This window comes from Catharus ustulatus, chromosome 6, assembly GCF_009819885.2.
Source record: "Catharus ustulatus isolate bCatUst1 chromosome 6, bCatUst1.pri.v2, whole genome shotgun sequence".
NCBI lineage: Eukaryota > Metazoa > Chordata > Aves > Passeriformes > Turdidae > Catharus > Catharus ustulatus.
The window spans coordinates 37,901,189-37,917,546 of record NC_046226.1 but is presented as its reverse complement, the minus strand read 5'-3'; the positions used below and the strand labels follow the sequence as shown (position 1 = coordinate 37,917,546).

The following is a 16,358-nucleotide window of genomic DNA, read 5'->3' as shown; positions in this document are numbered from 1 at the left end:
TGACTCACTTTTATGGAACATTGTATTACCTTGGAACTGCTCTGACCTGTATGATCCACAGTTCTCTATAGTGTGCCTGAGAGCCTTTGAGTTCTACCTCTGGTTGTGGTAATTGCAGATGTGTGCTTTTTTCTGAACATGAGGACCATTGATAGTTCAGGATAATAGAATCTGTACTCAGCTGAGATTGCTGGTTCATTTTTGTTTTAAAGCTTTTATATTTTCAGTGAAGGAATCATGTAAAGGCCATTTAGTAGGGTTTTGGTTTTGATCCAATGGTGCATTTATAGTTTAGAAAAGCTTGTCTCAAGTTTTAAGCTGATTTTACTGTGGAATGTTTGGAGGCCTTATAGTCGTTTTAAAAATCACTACATCTGTGGTTTTCCTTGACTCTTAAGTATAAATAGCAGGAGAAAAAAAAACTATCCAGATTAAATTGTCTAAAAGTTATATATGTATACTGAAGAAGTACTGTGTGTGCTGTCAGACATATTTGGAAAGAAGAACTCCTTATCAAATTCTCAGTGGGTCTTGTTCAGTCCAGGAAAGCTGTGTTGTTTCCAGGGCTTAGAATGGGGCAGGCTTTTGATGCCTTATCAGAAGTGGTGCCTCAGTCTGTGATGAACTACTGCAATTACAACACTAGGGAAACTCTGAAGTCAGTGCACTGTGATCTTTCTGTGGGGAAATGCAGAGTAACTTTCCTTTTAAAATACTTCAACGTGTGAGGGGGAAGCAGAAGGATATAATTTGCCAGTGATACCTGCCACACAGGATGTTACAGTTTCATAAATACGTCCCTAAAGCTGAGGGTTTAAGTCGAACAAGATCAAAGTGGGAATGATGACAACATACCTCTTTAAATGGATAGTTGCCATTCTTGTCTGCTTTGTTTTGTTTTGAGAAAGCAAAACAGAGTTGGGTTCAGGTCATACAAAAGAATACGGAGTACCTATTATCAGGTGTCTGAATACTAGAACTCCATAATGACATGTGGCACTTTTAAGCCTATACCATGTCCTGAAGACTTTATAATTTAAGGTCCTTCCCTTCCATTCACCCTATACTGTCTGACCCTTCGAAAACTGGGAGCTGAAGAACAACTGACACTGCTGCCTGGTATAGAACAAGATTTAGGTTGTAGTGAGCTGAGAGTTTGCCTCTTCTCCCAGGCAACTAACAATAGAATGAGGGAAAATGACCTCAAGTTGTGCCAAGGAAAGTTCATGCTGTACATTAGGAAAAGTTTCTTCACTGAAAGAGTGGTTAAGCTTTGGAACAGGGTCCCAAGGGAAAACTGGTGAGTCACTATCCCTGGAAGAGTTAACAAACGAATAGACATGACACTCCATTATATAGTTTAGTGGGCATAGTGATATTCAGTCAAAAGTTGGACTTGATGATTTTTGAGGTCTTTTCCAACCTTAATGATTTTGTGATTCTATGATACTAGAATGGAATAGTTCCTCAGCAGAGAAGATGAACACTTACAATTAAAACACTTGCTCTGAGTCACATTCATCGTAAGCATTGGACATGTGTGTACATGCTATTCTGGAATAACTACTCTGAAACATTCATTCTAGTATAATGATGCTTTGGGGTTTGGCTCTCAGGAGGAATTCAGCAAACCCCAGAAGTCTTACTCCTTAATTTTCAAAATGCTCTCATGTTGTGCTTATTTGGAAACAGCTTCTGTGCTTGAAAGCTCACTGTACATTACGCTGACTCCCACCTAGGTATGAAAAAGAACTGAAGAAGAGTATTGAGGGGATGTGTGCAACAGGAGACTTAGGAGAAAATCGGAAGCACATGGGGGAAGGCAGGGAAAGAAAGGAGAAATAGTGAAGTTTGAATAGAAGGCTTTACTTGGACAACACCAACAGTTAAAACACTCAAGAACCTTTTCAGGAGTATCTCAGTTTCAAGTCGGTAGGCCTAGGATCATTCTGGAAATATCATTCATTCATCTATCTCCAAGTTACAAAACTGAATTTAAAAAGCACACTTGAGTTGTAAAAAGAAGGATGTGGAAGAGGGGTGTGAATTTTTGCTGGGCTTATGCAAGATAACCTTATGTCTGTATCAAATACGTTACTTCATAACTTGTTGATCACTTCTTGTGAAGTAGGAAAAAACCCATCTGACTTCCAAAATATGTTTTGCATTCTCTTACTCTGCTACTTTAAGGATACTGGAACATACTTTTCCCCCCCCTCACTAGTTTTTTTGGTTACCATCTGATGGACAGGGACCATCTTTCTATTTGTAACATAAAACATGGATAGCAATCCTCTCTTCTCTGTTTACACCAATGGCAGTGTACATAGGAGCTTGGCAAACACATAATCTTGCCTTGCCATATCACCTCATCATTGTGAGGTATTGAACCAGCTAGAGGTTTAAAAGTCTAGTAATCCAACCCTTCCGTCTCAAACTCCTCAAATAACCATGATGAACACAAGCAGAAGGATACTATCAAAGTTCCTGATACAAAGTTAATATTGCCTACCATTAATAAATGTAATTAATATGTTATAGGATGAAACATGGCATAACCTCAAACATACTGTAGTGCTTGGGCTTTGTTAGGATTCTCCTACTTAGACTCAAGAACCTGAGAGTGACAAGATGTGCCTGTGAGGAGATAGTAGAAAAGATGGAGACTGACAAACTTAAGTGTCCAAAGTAGGTGTGGATGACCAAAATTAAACTTTTTCACAGAGAGAACTCTGCAGGCGACAGTCAGTTTCACTTTTTTTTTGCCAGAACACTTCAAGGCTCATCTGAAATGGCCGAGTAGCTATTACTCCTAATGAAATGGAAATTAATGTTCTGCCATTACCGAGGAAAAGATTAGAATACCTTAACTGCTTCTTACCATGTTTCAATATTGCCTGTGATCTGTCAGCTGCAGAAGAGGTTGGTGCCTCGCCAGACTGATCTGTATTTGGTGGATGAGCTATTTTTATTTCATGAATAATGCTTGGCACTCAACACCCACCAGTGATATCCTATAAATGTCACTTATGAGTTTGGCACTCTAGCTCAAGGCCATGGAGTGTATTTGCTGGGGATTCTTCTTTCTCTAATTATTGTCCAAAGGTTTATTTGTTCATTTGATTCTGTGGACTGAAGGAGGCAGTGGAGGAAAGGGAAGAGGAGAAGATGTTGATGAACATCCTTGTTTGGTGGTGGGCAATTCTATGCTGGGAGTGCCTCTGAGGTGTGTGTGGTAAAACTTGCCTTGATCTACTTTAATAGAAGATCTGCACAAGATATGCTTTACGTGATCCTCGTGCTTGAAAGTTAAAATGGTGCTCTTATGGTGTGTGGGCTGTGCCTTCAGGTTCTGCCTGGAGCAATCCATGAAATGAACCTGTCTCTTATGGCATAATTTGCCATAAACTCAATTACTTTCACAGAGAGACTATATCTGACGTTTTTGATGTGTAAATCAGCTCCAGAGAAGAAATGCTTAAGGGTGGGAAAAATATTTGCCTTTCAAATATAATCTACCATCTTGACCTTATCAATTGACAGAGTCTGAAATGGACTTTGAAATTTGACTTTCTCAGAGTTGTTTACTTCTGATTTCCATCAACCTTCCATTTGTATGAGAACACTGTTGTGGCAGGGTCTGCACATCTTTGTGCAGGGTTTAACTTGCCCTGTTTCTCAGAGGTGGACTGTGCTAGAGCAAGGGCTGGTTGGGAGAGTTGAGGCAGCCTCATGAATATGGATGGAGATAAGGTGGAGAACTGGTCTAAGGATTGAAATGGTGGGCAGTTCGTGTATAAACCATAATAACTACTCCTAATTCCTGCCTTCCAGACATGAGTCCATCTCTGCCCTGTCCTCTGTGCCTGCACTCTCATCAGACAGCGATAAGGATGGTGAAGATGAAGGGAATGATGAAGATGAGTTACGAGGCCTGCAGTCTTTCCATATTCAGTCCAACTGCAACACTGAGAGAGACTCAGGTATAAATGGGAGAAGGACATGAGCAGAGCTGGAGGAAAATGGCATGGATGTGAAGGGAGGAGGAGATGAGAGACACTGGTTTAGGGATAACAAGGTATGGGCAGAAAGAGAGAGACCAAAACAGAAGCAGATGGATAGATAGCAATGGATAATGTGGAACTGAAGATGGGTGCATTTCAGAGTCCTCTGTCTAGAAATACAGCTGTTAAATTGGCAAGTTTCTTGCTAGTTCCAAATGGCTAAAGAAATTTTGATTTAGTTTCATGGGCTGGGATATACAAGCTATTAAAAGTCTGGAGAAGCCAAAAGGTAAAACTTATAGTAGAGATTGCTGTTATTAATTTGATGTATTTTTACCACAGATGGTATATTGGAGATTTTTTCCCCAAGCCTTTGGGAGGGCACTACACTGTGGCAAGTGTTCTGCAGTGGTCTGCTTATTCAATGAAAATCTTACATAAAATTCTATGTCTCCATTAAAATTTTGATACAATTATTTGAGTAGTCAGTGGGAAAGCATGTATTGACAGTGGTTCAAAAGGTGTAGGAATACTGCCTTTGTTGAAAGAGGAGGTAAGAGGTTGTTCAACAGGTGGACTGCTGGCCAGGATGTCAACTAGGTGCATATCTCTTTACCTTTTGCAGATCCAGACCTTACCCTTTCAAGAAGCCTTTCCCACTGGGAAATGAGAAGGGTGAGTTACTAAACCTTCAGATTGTATTTCTTGTTATAGGGAAACTGAAGAAGAAATTCCCAGAGAGATTAAATACTTCATTTGCACGTGTGGGAAAGGTGCAGCTGTGGTGGGAAACCATTGAGAAGCCTCTCTCTGAAGAGTAATTTCGAGATGGCAAAATAGAGCCTAGTTTAAGAGACTAGGATGTTTAAAGTCTAGAGCTGCACTGGGGTTTTTTGCATCATCTTTTTCCATCGTATGTTATGTTTTGATCTTTTAATTTTTGATTGGAATCTCGTGTGGTGCCGAAGCTGTTCATATACTTGGATTCTGAGCAAGACATTTAATTGTTCAGTTATGCAAGAAGCAGCAACAAAAGTATCATTTTTACTTAATGCTTTATGGGTAAAGGTGCCCTTTCAAGCTGTCTCTCAAACAATTTCGAGGCTTTTATTGAGATAGACATCATTATGTTTTTCTGAGGGTCTTGTGGTTTTTCTCCTGTTTTTCCATCAGCAAAACTCAGTGTCTAAGATAAGTCTGTATTTTTATTTCCTTCAGGCCAAAGAGATAGCAGCAATCCAGCGCTCAGAGGCACCAATGAGCAAGATGCCCCGGCAGCGTGGTCGCTGGTCCCAGCCAACCAGCAGCATAGAGATGACTGTGAAATCCATGCTTGACCTGCGTCAGCTCGAGTCCTTCTCTGTTTCCCGTTCTCCAAGCCGAGATTCGCTGTCCCAAAACAGCAATGGGGATGAAGAGCACAATGATCTTCCTGTGCACACCAACAAAGTAAGGGCAGTACTATGAGCAGGAGGTGAACCCACTCTGAGTGCATCTATTTGTTGGTACCTACATTTATTACTACCTGATGCCATTCTTTTTATTGTTAAAGGTTTTCTAAATTACTTCCGAGGAACTTTATTAGATAACTCTATTGTAATTAATACTCCTGCAATGTGTGATTCTGCTGTCTTATAGCAGAGACCATAGGGAGTCAAGGTTTCGCTTCAATGACAGGAAGACCTCATGTTTTCTTTTAGCTCTTTGGGTATTTATGTCAAAAACAAGCTAAGAAGTTGAGCTTGGAATTTCAGGTTGTAGAAAACTGGTAACCTGTTAGCTCACTCTGCTGGGAGGCAGTTTGACTCCAGTAGCCACTGGAATGTAGCTCACATGAAGTCCTTAGTTGTTGGCTGTGCTACATTAGTAAATTCTCTTTGATCTTTGTATTGATTGGTCACAGCAAATAATGTGTGCTCAGCCTCAGAAAGCTAGTGCCTATTTTCCAGTAGCAGTCTGTCCAAGGGCCTAGCTTCTTTAGAAATTTTCCCCGCCCTATAACTGTGTGTCTGAGAAGAGGATTCAGACAGTGCAGTAATTGTGTGCAGTAATTCAGATTTTCAGCTGAAATGGCCCTGTTTTGTGAATTGTCCGATCAGACCATAGAAGCCGTGTGTGATCAAAGAGTAACCAAAGAACTTCAGGGAACTGCAAACAGGGAACAAACCAGGAAAGTACGGCAGTAGTCTGACAAGTATAATAAATAAAAAACAGAGAAGACATAGGATTGCTGTGTTTTCTGATCTCAGATTGCTAATCATATTCTGTTCTGAAATGCAGACTTTCTAGCCCTGCGCACCACTTGCTGGTGTAAGGTAAAACACTGGTAATATATAGTTTTTTTTCTGTTTTTAATTAAACCAGGTTGGCAGCTCAATACCTCCCCAAGATAACGGGTCTTGTGTGCGACCCCAAGTGATTCGGCTTGTGTCTTGTGAAGAGGGGATTTTCTCTCAGGAACTGGAACCTTCTGAGAGTGAGGAATGTGTAATCTACCCTGAGCAAGATGAAATCCATCCAACAGACTCTAGCAGGTTAAAAATAAGCTCTCTGCTGTGCGTGGCTCAGATGTTTCTGTTCTGGTTTTCTTGCAGCTTGTGTGGTAACTTTGATGACTTAACTTACTGCCTGATTGATGTCTGGCATGTTTAGTTGAGAGTTCTATGTCAGATGGATGCTAGAGGAATATGAAACTAAGAAGGAACCATTAAAATAATATTCCTCTGAGGAAACTGCACATTAGTAGTCTCCTCCAAGGTTTTTTTTTGGTTGAGTAAACAACTTGTGACCAGCCTTTTCGCTTTCTCCCTTATCTGGGTTGAAAATAGCAAGGGAAAACTTGGAAGCTGGAAAACTCACTGACAGTGACACATATGCAGCAGTGAAATGCCTACCCAGGAGAAGTGACAGGATACTTATTTATGAAAACTGGGCAAGAATTTAGCAAATGTAGTGTGTGATTACTCTTTTATGGGAAGTAGGATGACTTGCATGATACAGATGGAATTGAAAAGGACAGTGGAGACCTTTTTTATTCCTCCGCTGTTTCCTCTGTTTTAATTTTACATAATTTAATTTTTCTGTGCTCCCTTTTATTTTCCTTCCCTGAATTTTGTTTCTTCCTTCCCCTCTTAACCTGATACTAGTAGCTGTTTAATTTCCTTTGTCTTCTGTCATATTACAGAGAGTGGGGCTGATTGCTTTAGGCAGACTTTTATGCAAGAGTGCATGCCAAGACTTTGCTGTTGAGGCTGCTAGGTTATGCCTAGTTTATTTTTCACATTTTTAATTTTGTGATGATAACATTTGGACAGAGTAGACCCATGTACTGCTCCATCATGTAAGAAAGGGAGGCCCTCCAGTGATGTAGGATACAAACTGGACACATGGCAATGTTTACACAGTGTGGGAGCTGCCAGAGGTAGTTGCCATTCAGTTCTGTTGATTGACTTCTGCATCCTACCTTGCCTTGGAGTACATTTGAAACCAAAGTATTGCGAAAAGTAGAAATCTGAAGTCCTTAGGCATCAGGCAAAAGAACAGTGCTGGTGACATTTGACAAAATAAGATCCATGAAATCATAACAGAAATCAGTAACCCTGTCATATAAAAGTCTATTTTTATATGAAGTTCTTCAGTAAATTAGTCTTTCTCAAAGCCAGAATCTTTTTGCATCACAGAATTTTCCCAAAGAAGCAGGTCATGAAATGGGAAAAAAAGATGCATTAGAGCTTAAATCTATGGCAAACTAGAGTTTCTCTCCTGCAGGTGTAGGCCTGGTTTTAGTCCCTTTTTATGATGTAAACTTGCTGGAAATCAAGCCAGAGCGGTGTGCTGCTGGTGCCTGGTAATCATGGGAACTGACAATGCCCAGAAAATCAGACAGTCCCCTTAGGACTTCCATGTCCAAGCTTAATGAAATGCAAAAAATATACTGTATTGTGATGAGAGAAATCAACTTCTTTTTCTCTTTAAAGCCTTACATTTGTAATAAAAGGTATTACTAACACAGGTAAGGCCTTACTAAAGTTAAAATGTGCTTCTTTATATAAAAAAAATATCTCTTCTAGTGCTGTATCTTCCTGTCTCTCTTGTAGTGAGTTCCAGGTAAAAGCACTGCCCCATGGGAAGCTCTGTAGAGGTTATCACAGTAATGGATGTCCAGACAAACACAGTCCAGACAGTGCCTGCTCTGTAGATTACAGCAGCAGTCGTCTGTCCAGCCCAGACCATCCCAATGAAGGTAAGATGCAAAGACATTACAAATGTATTTATATGTGAGCTCTTAGTGAGTTGGCCAGAGGTCACAGTCCTATTAGTCCCACTGGTCCTGCTGTACAGATCCAGGAACATTTGAACTGCAACAAAGCCACTGTAGAAGCAGGAATTGGTGCACTTTCCTTCTTTCCTTGTGCACCTTTGGCTTTTTCTTAACCTTGCTACCCAAGGAGGCAGGTTTAGTACTGATTATGCCCTAGGTTGTGCTGTTTGTGCGATATGGTAGATTAGAGAATGACTGACTTCAACATTCTAGGTTCAAAATCTAGCATCTTTGTTGATTATTTTTTTTAAACTTGGTTATTGTTACTCTGATTATGTTTTTACAGCACTGAGGGTTTTTTGCCTTTTCCCCAGATTCTGAAGGCACTGAACCTCTTAGTGTAGATGGTGTCTCAGACCTGGAGGGAGAAGAAGGAGAAGAGGATGTGGGTACTAGCATGCCTGAGGGAGAAATTCCTCAGATACCTGATCAGGAAAAGTTTCTCAAGGAGCATTTTGGGACCCTGAGCAACACTGATGGAAAAGGTACATCTCTGTTTTGAGTGGGGAGACTTTGTAAGGTCACTCCTGATTTTTTTCCCCTATTTAAACCAAAGCAGGCTACAAGTTCTGCTAGGCTTTCGCAGCTGTGCATCTATGGGGAGAGGGGAAAAATGGAAAACAGCGTAAGAGGACTAAAGAAGAGTGACATCTGTTAACTTCATCGGTCTGAATATGAATTTGTGTGGATGACATTGAGCTCTATGTCAGTTTGTGTTAAGTATTGTCCCTGGAATCCTAAAGAGCTGTTACCTCGCTCCCCGACTGTTTGTCCTGTTGTAAAGGAAGGTATTGACTGCGCGTTCACCCCCCGAAGGTGGCACGCAGTGGCCTCTAGTGGTGCATCAAGGCATCGCCAATGTCACAAAAGAAAAGGCTGAAATGCTGGGTGGAGAGAGAGAATAAGAGGAGACATCAGAGTGGCAAAGGAGCTGGTTTGTCTTTATCGACCAACTCCAGAACAAAGCATATCTTTTTAAAATTGATAATGGTTGCAGGCAGCAATATCTATGTGAGTTTTTCGGGTTCTTTTCTTTTCTTTTTCCTTTTTTTCCCCCTCTTTGATGGGTTTGTTTTCTGCTTCGTGCCAGTGCCTCACAGTCCTACAGGCACGATAGTACACAAAGGGAAGCAAAAAAGGAGGAGGCGTACCCTTAGGGAGGGTAGCAGCTTAAGGCAGAGTAATCTAAGTAGAACACTAAAGGCAAAGAAAATATAATTATTTAATTCTCTGTGGCTTTAGCTTAAAAAAGTCCCCTTGGATATCAGGGAAGACTTGATATCTCTATGATAAGAAAATGTATATATGATAATGCTCTGTAAATGAACTGCTCATCTTTCTTTCTCCTTTAACCAAAATTTTTAGGTGGCTCATGTAGGAATCTGGAAAGAACTGAAACCCTCAGCATTTCCTCTCGCTTTCTTTCCCAGTCCCCGGCTCTCAGGTATGGCTCTGCTTGTTTTGAGTGTTTCTGTCTGTGTATTTATACTAACATAAGTAGATCTCATGCTAGGTCCTGGGTGAAAATAGTTTAACAAAGTTCTGGCCTTGGTGTGCCTAGGCACAGCAAAGTGTTAGCACAGCATCTGGCAGGCTGTTTGCAGACTCTTTTGATTTGGACAGGTTTTCCTGGATCGCTTTAGCTGTTCTATTTATTCTAATGCAACACTATTGTTTGTTCTTTTTCTTCTTTCAACAACGTGCTTAATTGTTTCATGATTAATGCCTTGGTTGATTCAGTTGGAGGAATCATTAATAATCTAATTTACTCTTCACTGTTTATGCTCTGTTTATTCTTTTGCATTTCATTCAGCTTGGACAATGAAAGTAGATTTTTCAACTTTTCCTTTGTTTTACAGTCCTTTCTTATTCAGCTTTGTTTCTTGGTCCCATGCCTTCACAGGGTGTTCTGGTGTCTCACACAAAGCCCCGTGGGGGTATTATTCTTCCAAAAAACCCCTCAACCCTAAAGAACTCCAAAAGGCCTCTGCAAGCTGTTTTCCTTGTTATTAAAATAAAATCCCAACAAAACAAATGAATTTAAAAAAATTAAAAATTAGGTCAATACTTTTGTTGATTTGCATTCATAAACGTTTAAAACAAACAAATACTCCTGTATTCCTCTAAAATGACAACCTAAAATCTCAGCTCAAAGGAATTTCATTATATAGGACTAAGCAGATTTGAATACATCTTCTAAGATTCACCAGCTGTGTCCAGATTCAGCATGGTAGGGAAATTTGTTTGTTATTGCTGTATTCAGCTGCTGTTGCTGCTGTCAGGAGTGCCTCTTAGTCTGCCTCATGTTGAGACTGTATGTTTGGGAAGGAAGCCAGTGGTTAGCTATTGTGTAAGCTTCTGGAGAGTTGCAGTGATGAGTGAAGGAAGTCACTGGTGCTCTAGAAATGCAACAGGGGAGGTAGTTTTTGATTATGAAAACCTCTGGGCTTTTAATCTGTTCAGCTGTTTAAACGTGCCAGATTGGAAGTTGCCTCCTTTCTGAAGTAAGCCCACTGTGTTTGCCTGAAGTGGCGAGGAAGAGGAAATTTGGCTTTCCTCTTGAAGATACTGACCAGCTTTCCTAATATTAGGAAAGCATATTTACTTCTTCTTAGGGTTATCTTAGAATTGAAAAGATTTAAATTTCAGTAAGGTGAGCTGAGAGAAAAGACCTGACCTGATTTTGCCCAGTCTTTCCTATGCCTGGAATTTTCCCTTCTCTTTTGTCTTCACTTGTTTATGGTGTCCTCCCTGGAAACAGCAACCCAGTGCTATCTGTGATTGCAAAGCCTATAGTCAAATGCTTGAAGACCAGAGCTTGTGGGGTTGAGTAGAATTAAGTAGTAACAGCTTAGGGCATTTTTGACTTGAAAGAATCCAGAGGAGGGAGGGGCTCTTTATTCCAGAGAAACTTAATGCATGCTCCTGTCTATCCAGGAGGAACATACTTGTTTTAACTGGGATTCCTTTATTGTGTTCTTTAGAAGATTGTCACTTTCTTCATCAAATCTGACACTGGATTCAAAGCCCATCGAGCCACCATCCCAGACCAGTCAGTTTACACCAAACCTGTTGAAAACTGACAGCAACCATTCTAATGAAGCATCGGAGAGCAGCCAGCTCCTAGAGAATGTAAATTCAAATCGAGCTGTTTATGTGCAGAAAAAGCGCAGATCAGCTCTGGAGACCAGCAGAGTTGGTATGGCTCCTGGACGGGTCATTGCCTCCTTTCCAGAAGGCCCTGTGAATGCAGTCATGAGAAAGGCACAGTCAGTGCATGACCTCGTGCATGAGGGTAAGGACACACATGGGAATGATGGTATGAACCTGAGAATGAAATGGGGATGTCTGAGTGGAGGATTTAAATTAAGCTTGTCTTTCTGCATTCTGAGGTACAGGCTTTACATGTCTTCTAACTCCTAACCTGTCAAGGGAAAATATTTTTAATCTTATTAATTAAAATATGATTTAATATTTTAAATTTGTAATGCAGATGCTGGTCCTCTAATTAATTCTTCTCTGATATTTGTTTGGCATCTGTGGGAGGAGCACTGGCAAGGGTGAAATGAAGTATTTGCAAAAATATTCTCTCTCACTGTGGGTGGTTGCTCCAAGCTAAGATTAAAGATCCCCAGAATGGGGAGGAGAGAAAGCAGAAAGAGAGAGTAACAGAGAGCTTACTGTATCCAGGCCCACTGTGCAAAATGCCTCTATTTTTGAAACAAATAAAAGAACCCCCACCTGATAACCAAAACAGCATATATAAGTTTTTGCCTGCTTCCTCTGGCCTTTCTCTTAAGAGTCACAGTGGTCCAAGGTCTTCTGACCATACACTTTAAGAACAAATCTCTCTCAGGAGGAAAGCAGCAGTGTGTGAGTAGAATGAGGGATGGGACGAAAAGAAAGCTGTTGAGGTTTGGTGATACTAACCTGAACTAGTGTATTTGTACACATCTCACAGAGGCTGAGCTAAGCCACATTAAATTCCAATTTAGGAATTCACTGCAGGCTCTTGTCTATTTTTGGAATGTTTGTCTGTTTAATTTTCACAGATAAGGGTCCTGGAGTGATATCCTCTGCCAAGCAGCGTCCTCAGACTCTTTTGGTGGTTGAGAAGGATCCCAGACCTAACAATTGCAGGGTGTTATCAGCCAGTATGTTGAAGATGGATGGATCTGGTGCTCTGCTGGCCAAAGATGTCAGGGTTGCAAAGCCAAAATCCTACATGAACCCCACAACCAGCTTCCGCGCTAAGATGTCAAGGAGCATATCTGTAGGGGAAAATCTGTACCTTGGTTGCTCCACTGAAATGTTGACTGATGGGAGGACTAGTCCTCCAATGACAGAGAAGACACAATTTAGTTCCACACTAGATGCTGAGAAGATTAAGCTGCCAGTGAAAGAAAATGTTCCAGTGAAACCTGCACTCCAGCCAGTTGTAAACTGCTCATCTCCCAAGTCCTTCCACAGCAAGTTGACATCATCAAACCGAGCACATCTGATTCTTGACATTCCCAAGCCATTGCCTGATAGACCCACACTGGCCTCCTTCTCACCCACTACCAAAACAAAAACCCTGCTTGAGCCACAGTCTCCACAGTCAGCTGGGGCCTCTAAAAAGAAACCCTCTTTTCCTGAGGTCCGAGCCTCCAAGAGGGAGAATCACACTGCTGGGTCTCTAGTTCCTGATAGAGAGGTCCCAACAGGGCTTGCTAAGGAGAGCCCAGTGGATTGCCCAGTCTCAAGGACAGACTGCCAGGATGAGCCAGGGGTCACTAGTCTGAAACTGAGGGAGGTGTCAGAGGGCCAACACCTAAGGTCTCCTGAGAGCACACTGCCCAGGGGCAGGGAGCGGATCACCGGCATCGCCTGTGTACTAGACAGCCAACCTGGACTTTGCCCACTAGACCCCATCAGGCCGAGGTCTACATCTGTTACTGCCTCGGCACAGGTCTCAGGTGTGCATGGATACCCATCTCTTATCTTCCCCCTTCTGTCTCCTGTCTTTGTGAACCGCCTCACGATCCCATCACATTTCTTTACGTCCAGCTTCTGGCCTGTCTCGTCCTGTCTGCACCTGTCTCGTTCCATAAACCATCCCCTCAATGGTGAGACACTTCTTCAATCTAACATCTTTTTCTCAGTCTTTAGTTTCCATTTCCTCTGGGTCTTATGTCTGACAGTCCTTCGTAGCTGAATGTTTTGTAGACCTCAGAACTGTCATGATTTTAGTGATTTAGCTGTACAATTACCTCAAACTTCTTTGTGGTCTATGCTAAAAGCTGATATGCTGGGAATCCCCTGGAGCGTGTGGGTCATATCCCCCCGCATCCATCATCCTTGGAGCATGTTTGGCCAGCAAATAAAGGTGCAGGCCAACATGTACTAACAGAACCAATCAAGCACAGATAATACTGACAGTGAAATTATGCCAGGCAGCTCAAACTTTCCTTTGTTAATATGCAAGTGTGCAGGGTCCAGAAGGGTTTGCATACAATCTTCTCGCATGAGATAAAGCTCATAAAGGTGAGCTTCTTGCTGTAGCTACCTGTGAGAGCAAGCAGGTCTTTGTGCTGTTATCACTTTGCTTTGAGGATGTCTGCAAACTGAATATGCAGTGCATGTGCAGAGTTTGAACATAAAAAAAGTGAATTATTTTTTGAATCATCTCTAGTTTGGAGGAAAAAAGTACAAGAGGAAAAACTTCCACCTGCTGAAAGCAGCTCTAAGATCTATTACAGGCCTCAGTTTAAGGTAATCGATCAAATGAAAACTAGCATATAAGTTAAAATTGACACAGAAATCCTGCCCTCCAAGGCAGGAAAACCTCCCGTGGCACAGTATGTGGCACTGTTTAGTTCCACATCATCTTTCAAGTTTTTCTTTTGTGTCACAACCTAAAAGGACTTTTATGAGTTGTGTATTAGAAAGCTGGATGTTAACTGCTGCCCTGATAGCTTGTACCTTAAGGGGCTATGCAGTTTTTTTATCCCTTTTGTTATGTTGTTCTTACTCATATCTGAGAAGGGATAGCTCTGTAATCCGGTGATCAATTACTTTCTGTGGTGCCAGGCTGTTGCACCATTCATCTAGTTGGTTAATCACAATATTTCTGCACCAAAACATTGCAGAAGGTTTAATTTGGTTTTGATACACTGTTATTTTTCTTTTTGCATTTCCAGAGAACTCAAACACCGTAAGATTGAAGCACTATTATGTAAAACAGGAAATGTGATGTTTTGTCTAAGGAGCCTGCAGTTATACTGTAGCTGCTCTGAAGAACAGTGAGTGCACCTGAAATTTTCAGACCCTACCCCTACAGGGGTGAGGTTTCTTCCAGCACCAGATGCAGCCTGAAGCTGTGGAATCATGTTCTACAGCAGAATTGTAGTTGTCTGTGCTCTTTTGGCTGAGTTTTGTCTTCTAGATTTGCTACAAAGCAAAAGGTTTTTGGTCAGTTTGCAGAATTAATACAGGTACCACAGAGAAAGAGCAAGGGTTTTTTTTCAGTAATTTTCCTAACAACTCCCAAGACATAGCACACACTGACAGAATATTTAACAGCATCCTTTAGTGAGTTAGAATGTTATAGCTGTGGATCCCAATGCCTTTTTTTTTCTCGGTAGGCAGTTGTCAGCCTTAAGCTTCTTGCAGACCACATTTCCCAAATTGTTAGTGGTAGGTGCTGGAAAAGCTGTTTAGATCCAAGTTGTCTATCACTGTGAGCAACTTACTGTGGCTTCTGGGAATCACAGTGTGGCAGTTTAAATTAAAACTGTAGGGTTGGTAGAGACTTGTTCTGCTTCTGACTCGCACTGTTACTTTGGGTTTCCACTTAATTTTTCTGCCCTTCCATTTCCTGCTTGTATAACAGCTGCAAATAAAGAGGCTTAATTGTTCTTGTTTAAAGCATTTTGTCATCTACAGTTAAAATACTGTAGATGTGCTTAACACTGTTGCTGTGTTTAATATTCTCTGCTGGTTTCTGAAGAGCATTGCATGCTGTATATCCAAGAGGCAGAAAGTGCCTGTTACTTAGGCACTTATATTAGGTTTTGTGACCTTTCTCATGACTGGCACCTCCCAGAGCTGGAGACCAGCATAAAAACAATGATCAGAAGAGAAATCCAGGAACAATCATGAGAAGAAACACCTGGGTTTCGAACTTAAAGAGGGAAGGAGGGGGACAGAAAGCAAGAATCTTGGATTGCACTGAAGCCCGCTGTGCTCAGACTCCACGGGTGATTTAGGATCAAAGAGTGCAGATGGAAGGATTTGTTCATGCCCCTTTGTTCTTTGTGGATGTTTTTGTTTGTGTAAAAGTAGATGTTTTTCTAGCTGTATTTGTTTATGCATCATCTAGATGTATTCATAAAATTAGCTGAGATCATCTTCAGTCTATTCAAACATGGTGTTCTTAAAACTGCAGGAATTACAGTGCTAATGTGACAAAGTTTTGGGTTTGGGTAACTAAAGAAAGTTGAATGTCCTTTGTCCAGACCTTTGCAAATTGAAGATTGTGTCTGTGTGTCTATGTCTTTGTTCATGTGGAATCATGAAAGTGTTTATTGTATAAAGATTGCAGGTCTTCAACTAATGTTTTGGAGATAATATCTTGTGGGGACAGGCAGAAGATGCTTTCCTTCAGTTGCTTGCTTTCGTTTTTCAGTTTTGCATTATGGTGTACCAGCAATGTATGTCATGGGTTGCTCAGCAGTGCAATTCTGTTGTGATTGAGTTTGCTTGTCACAACTCCTCTGGACCTCAGTCCTCTCTAGAGAACCCTGCAATAATTCAGAATAATCCATCATCCTCTGTGCTTTAGTAATACACTCTGCAGAAGGATGTGTGAGGGGGAGCTTGCAGATTTCTAACTAGGGGGAAGTTAAATTAGAGGACTTCTTGTATCTGTCCCCCTTGCTACTGGAAGCCCTCATACAAACATGGCTTTAATTGTAATTGGAAATCACATGGGTAATCTGTGACTATCTATGACTAAAAAAAAAATGTGCAATCTGAGGAAAAACGTTGCT

General features: G+C 41.2%; 1 protein-coding gene across 5 annotated transcripts in view; it reads left to right on the top strand.

Annotated features, from left to right (window-relative positions):
* Positions 1-16,358, top strand: part of MAPKBP1 (mitogen-activated protein kinase binding protein 1) — a 101,676-nt gene that overhangs the window by 79,746 nt on the left and 5,572 nt on the right. For 3 of the 5 annotated variants that reach the window (XM_033062140.1, XM_033062138.1, XM_033062139.1), the window contains 9 exons: positions 3,835-3,983; positions 4,630-4,679; positions 5,223-5,453; positions 6,369-6,538; positions 8,102-8,247; positions 8,640-8,810; positions 9,691-9,769; positions 11,310-11,620; positions 12,378-13,433. In XM_033062140.1, coding sequence (XP_032918031.1) covers positions 3,835-3,983; positions 4,630-4,679; positions 5,223-5,453; positions 6,369-6,538; positions 8,102-8,247; positions 8,640-8,810; positions 9,691-9,769; positions 11,310-11,620; positions 12,378-13,433 — 2,363 coding nt within the window. The remainder of the gene's footprint in view (positions 1-3,834; positions 3,984-4,629; positions 4,680-5,222; positions 5,454-6,368; positions 6,539-8,101; positions 8,248-8,639; positions 8,811-9,690; positions 9,770-11,309; positions 11,621-12,377; positions 13,434-16,358) is intronic. The other 2 variants (XM_033062141.1, XM_033062142.1) reach the window with 2 other exon arrangements.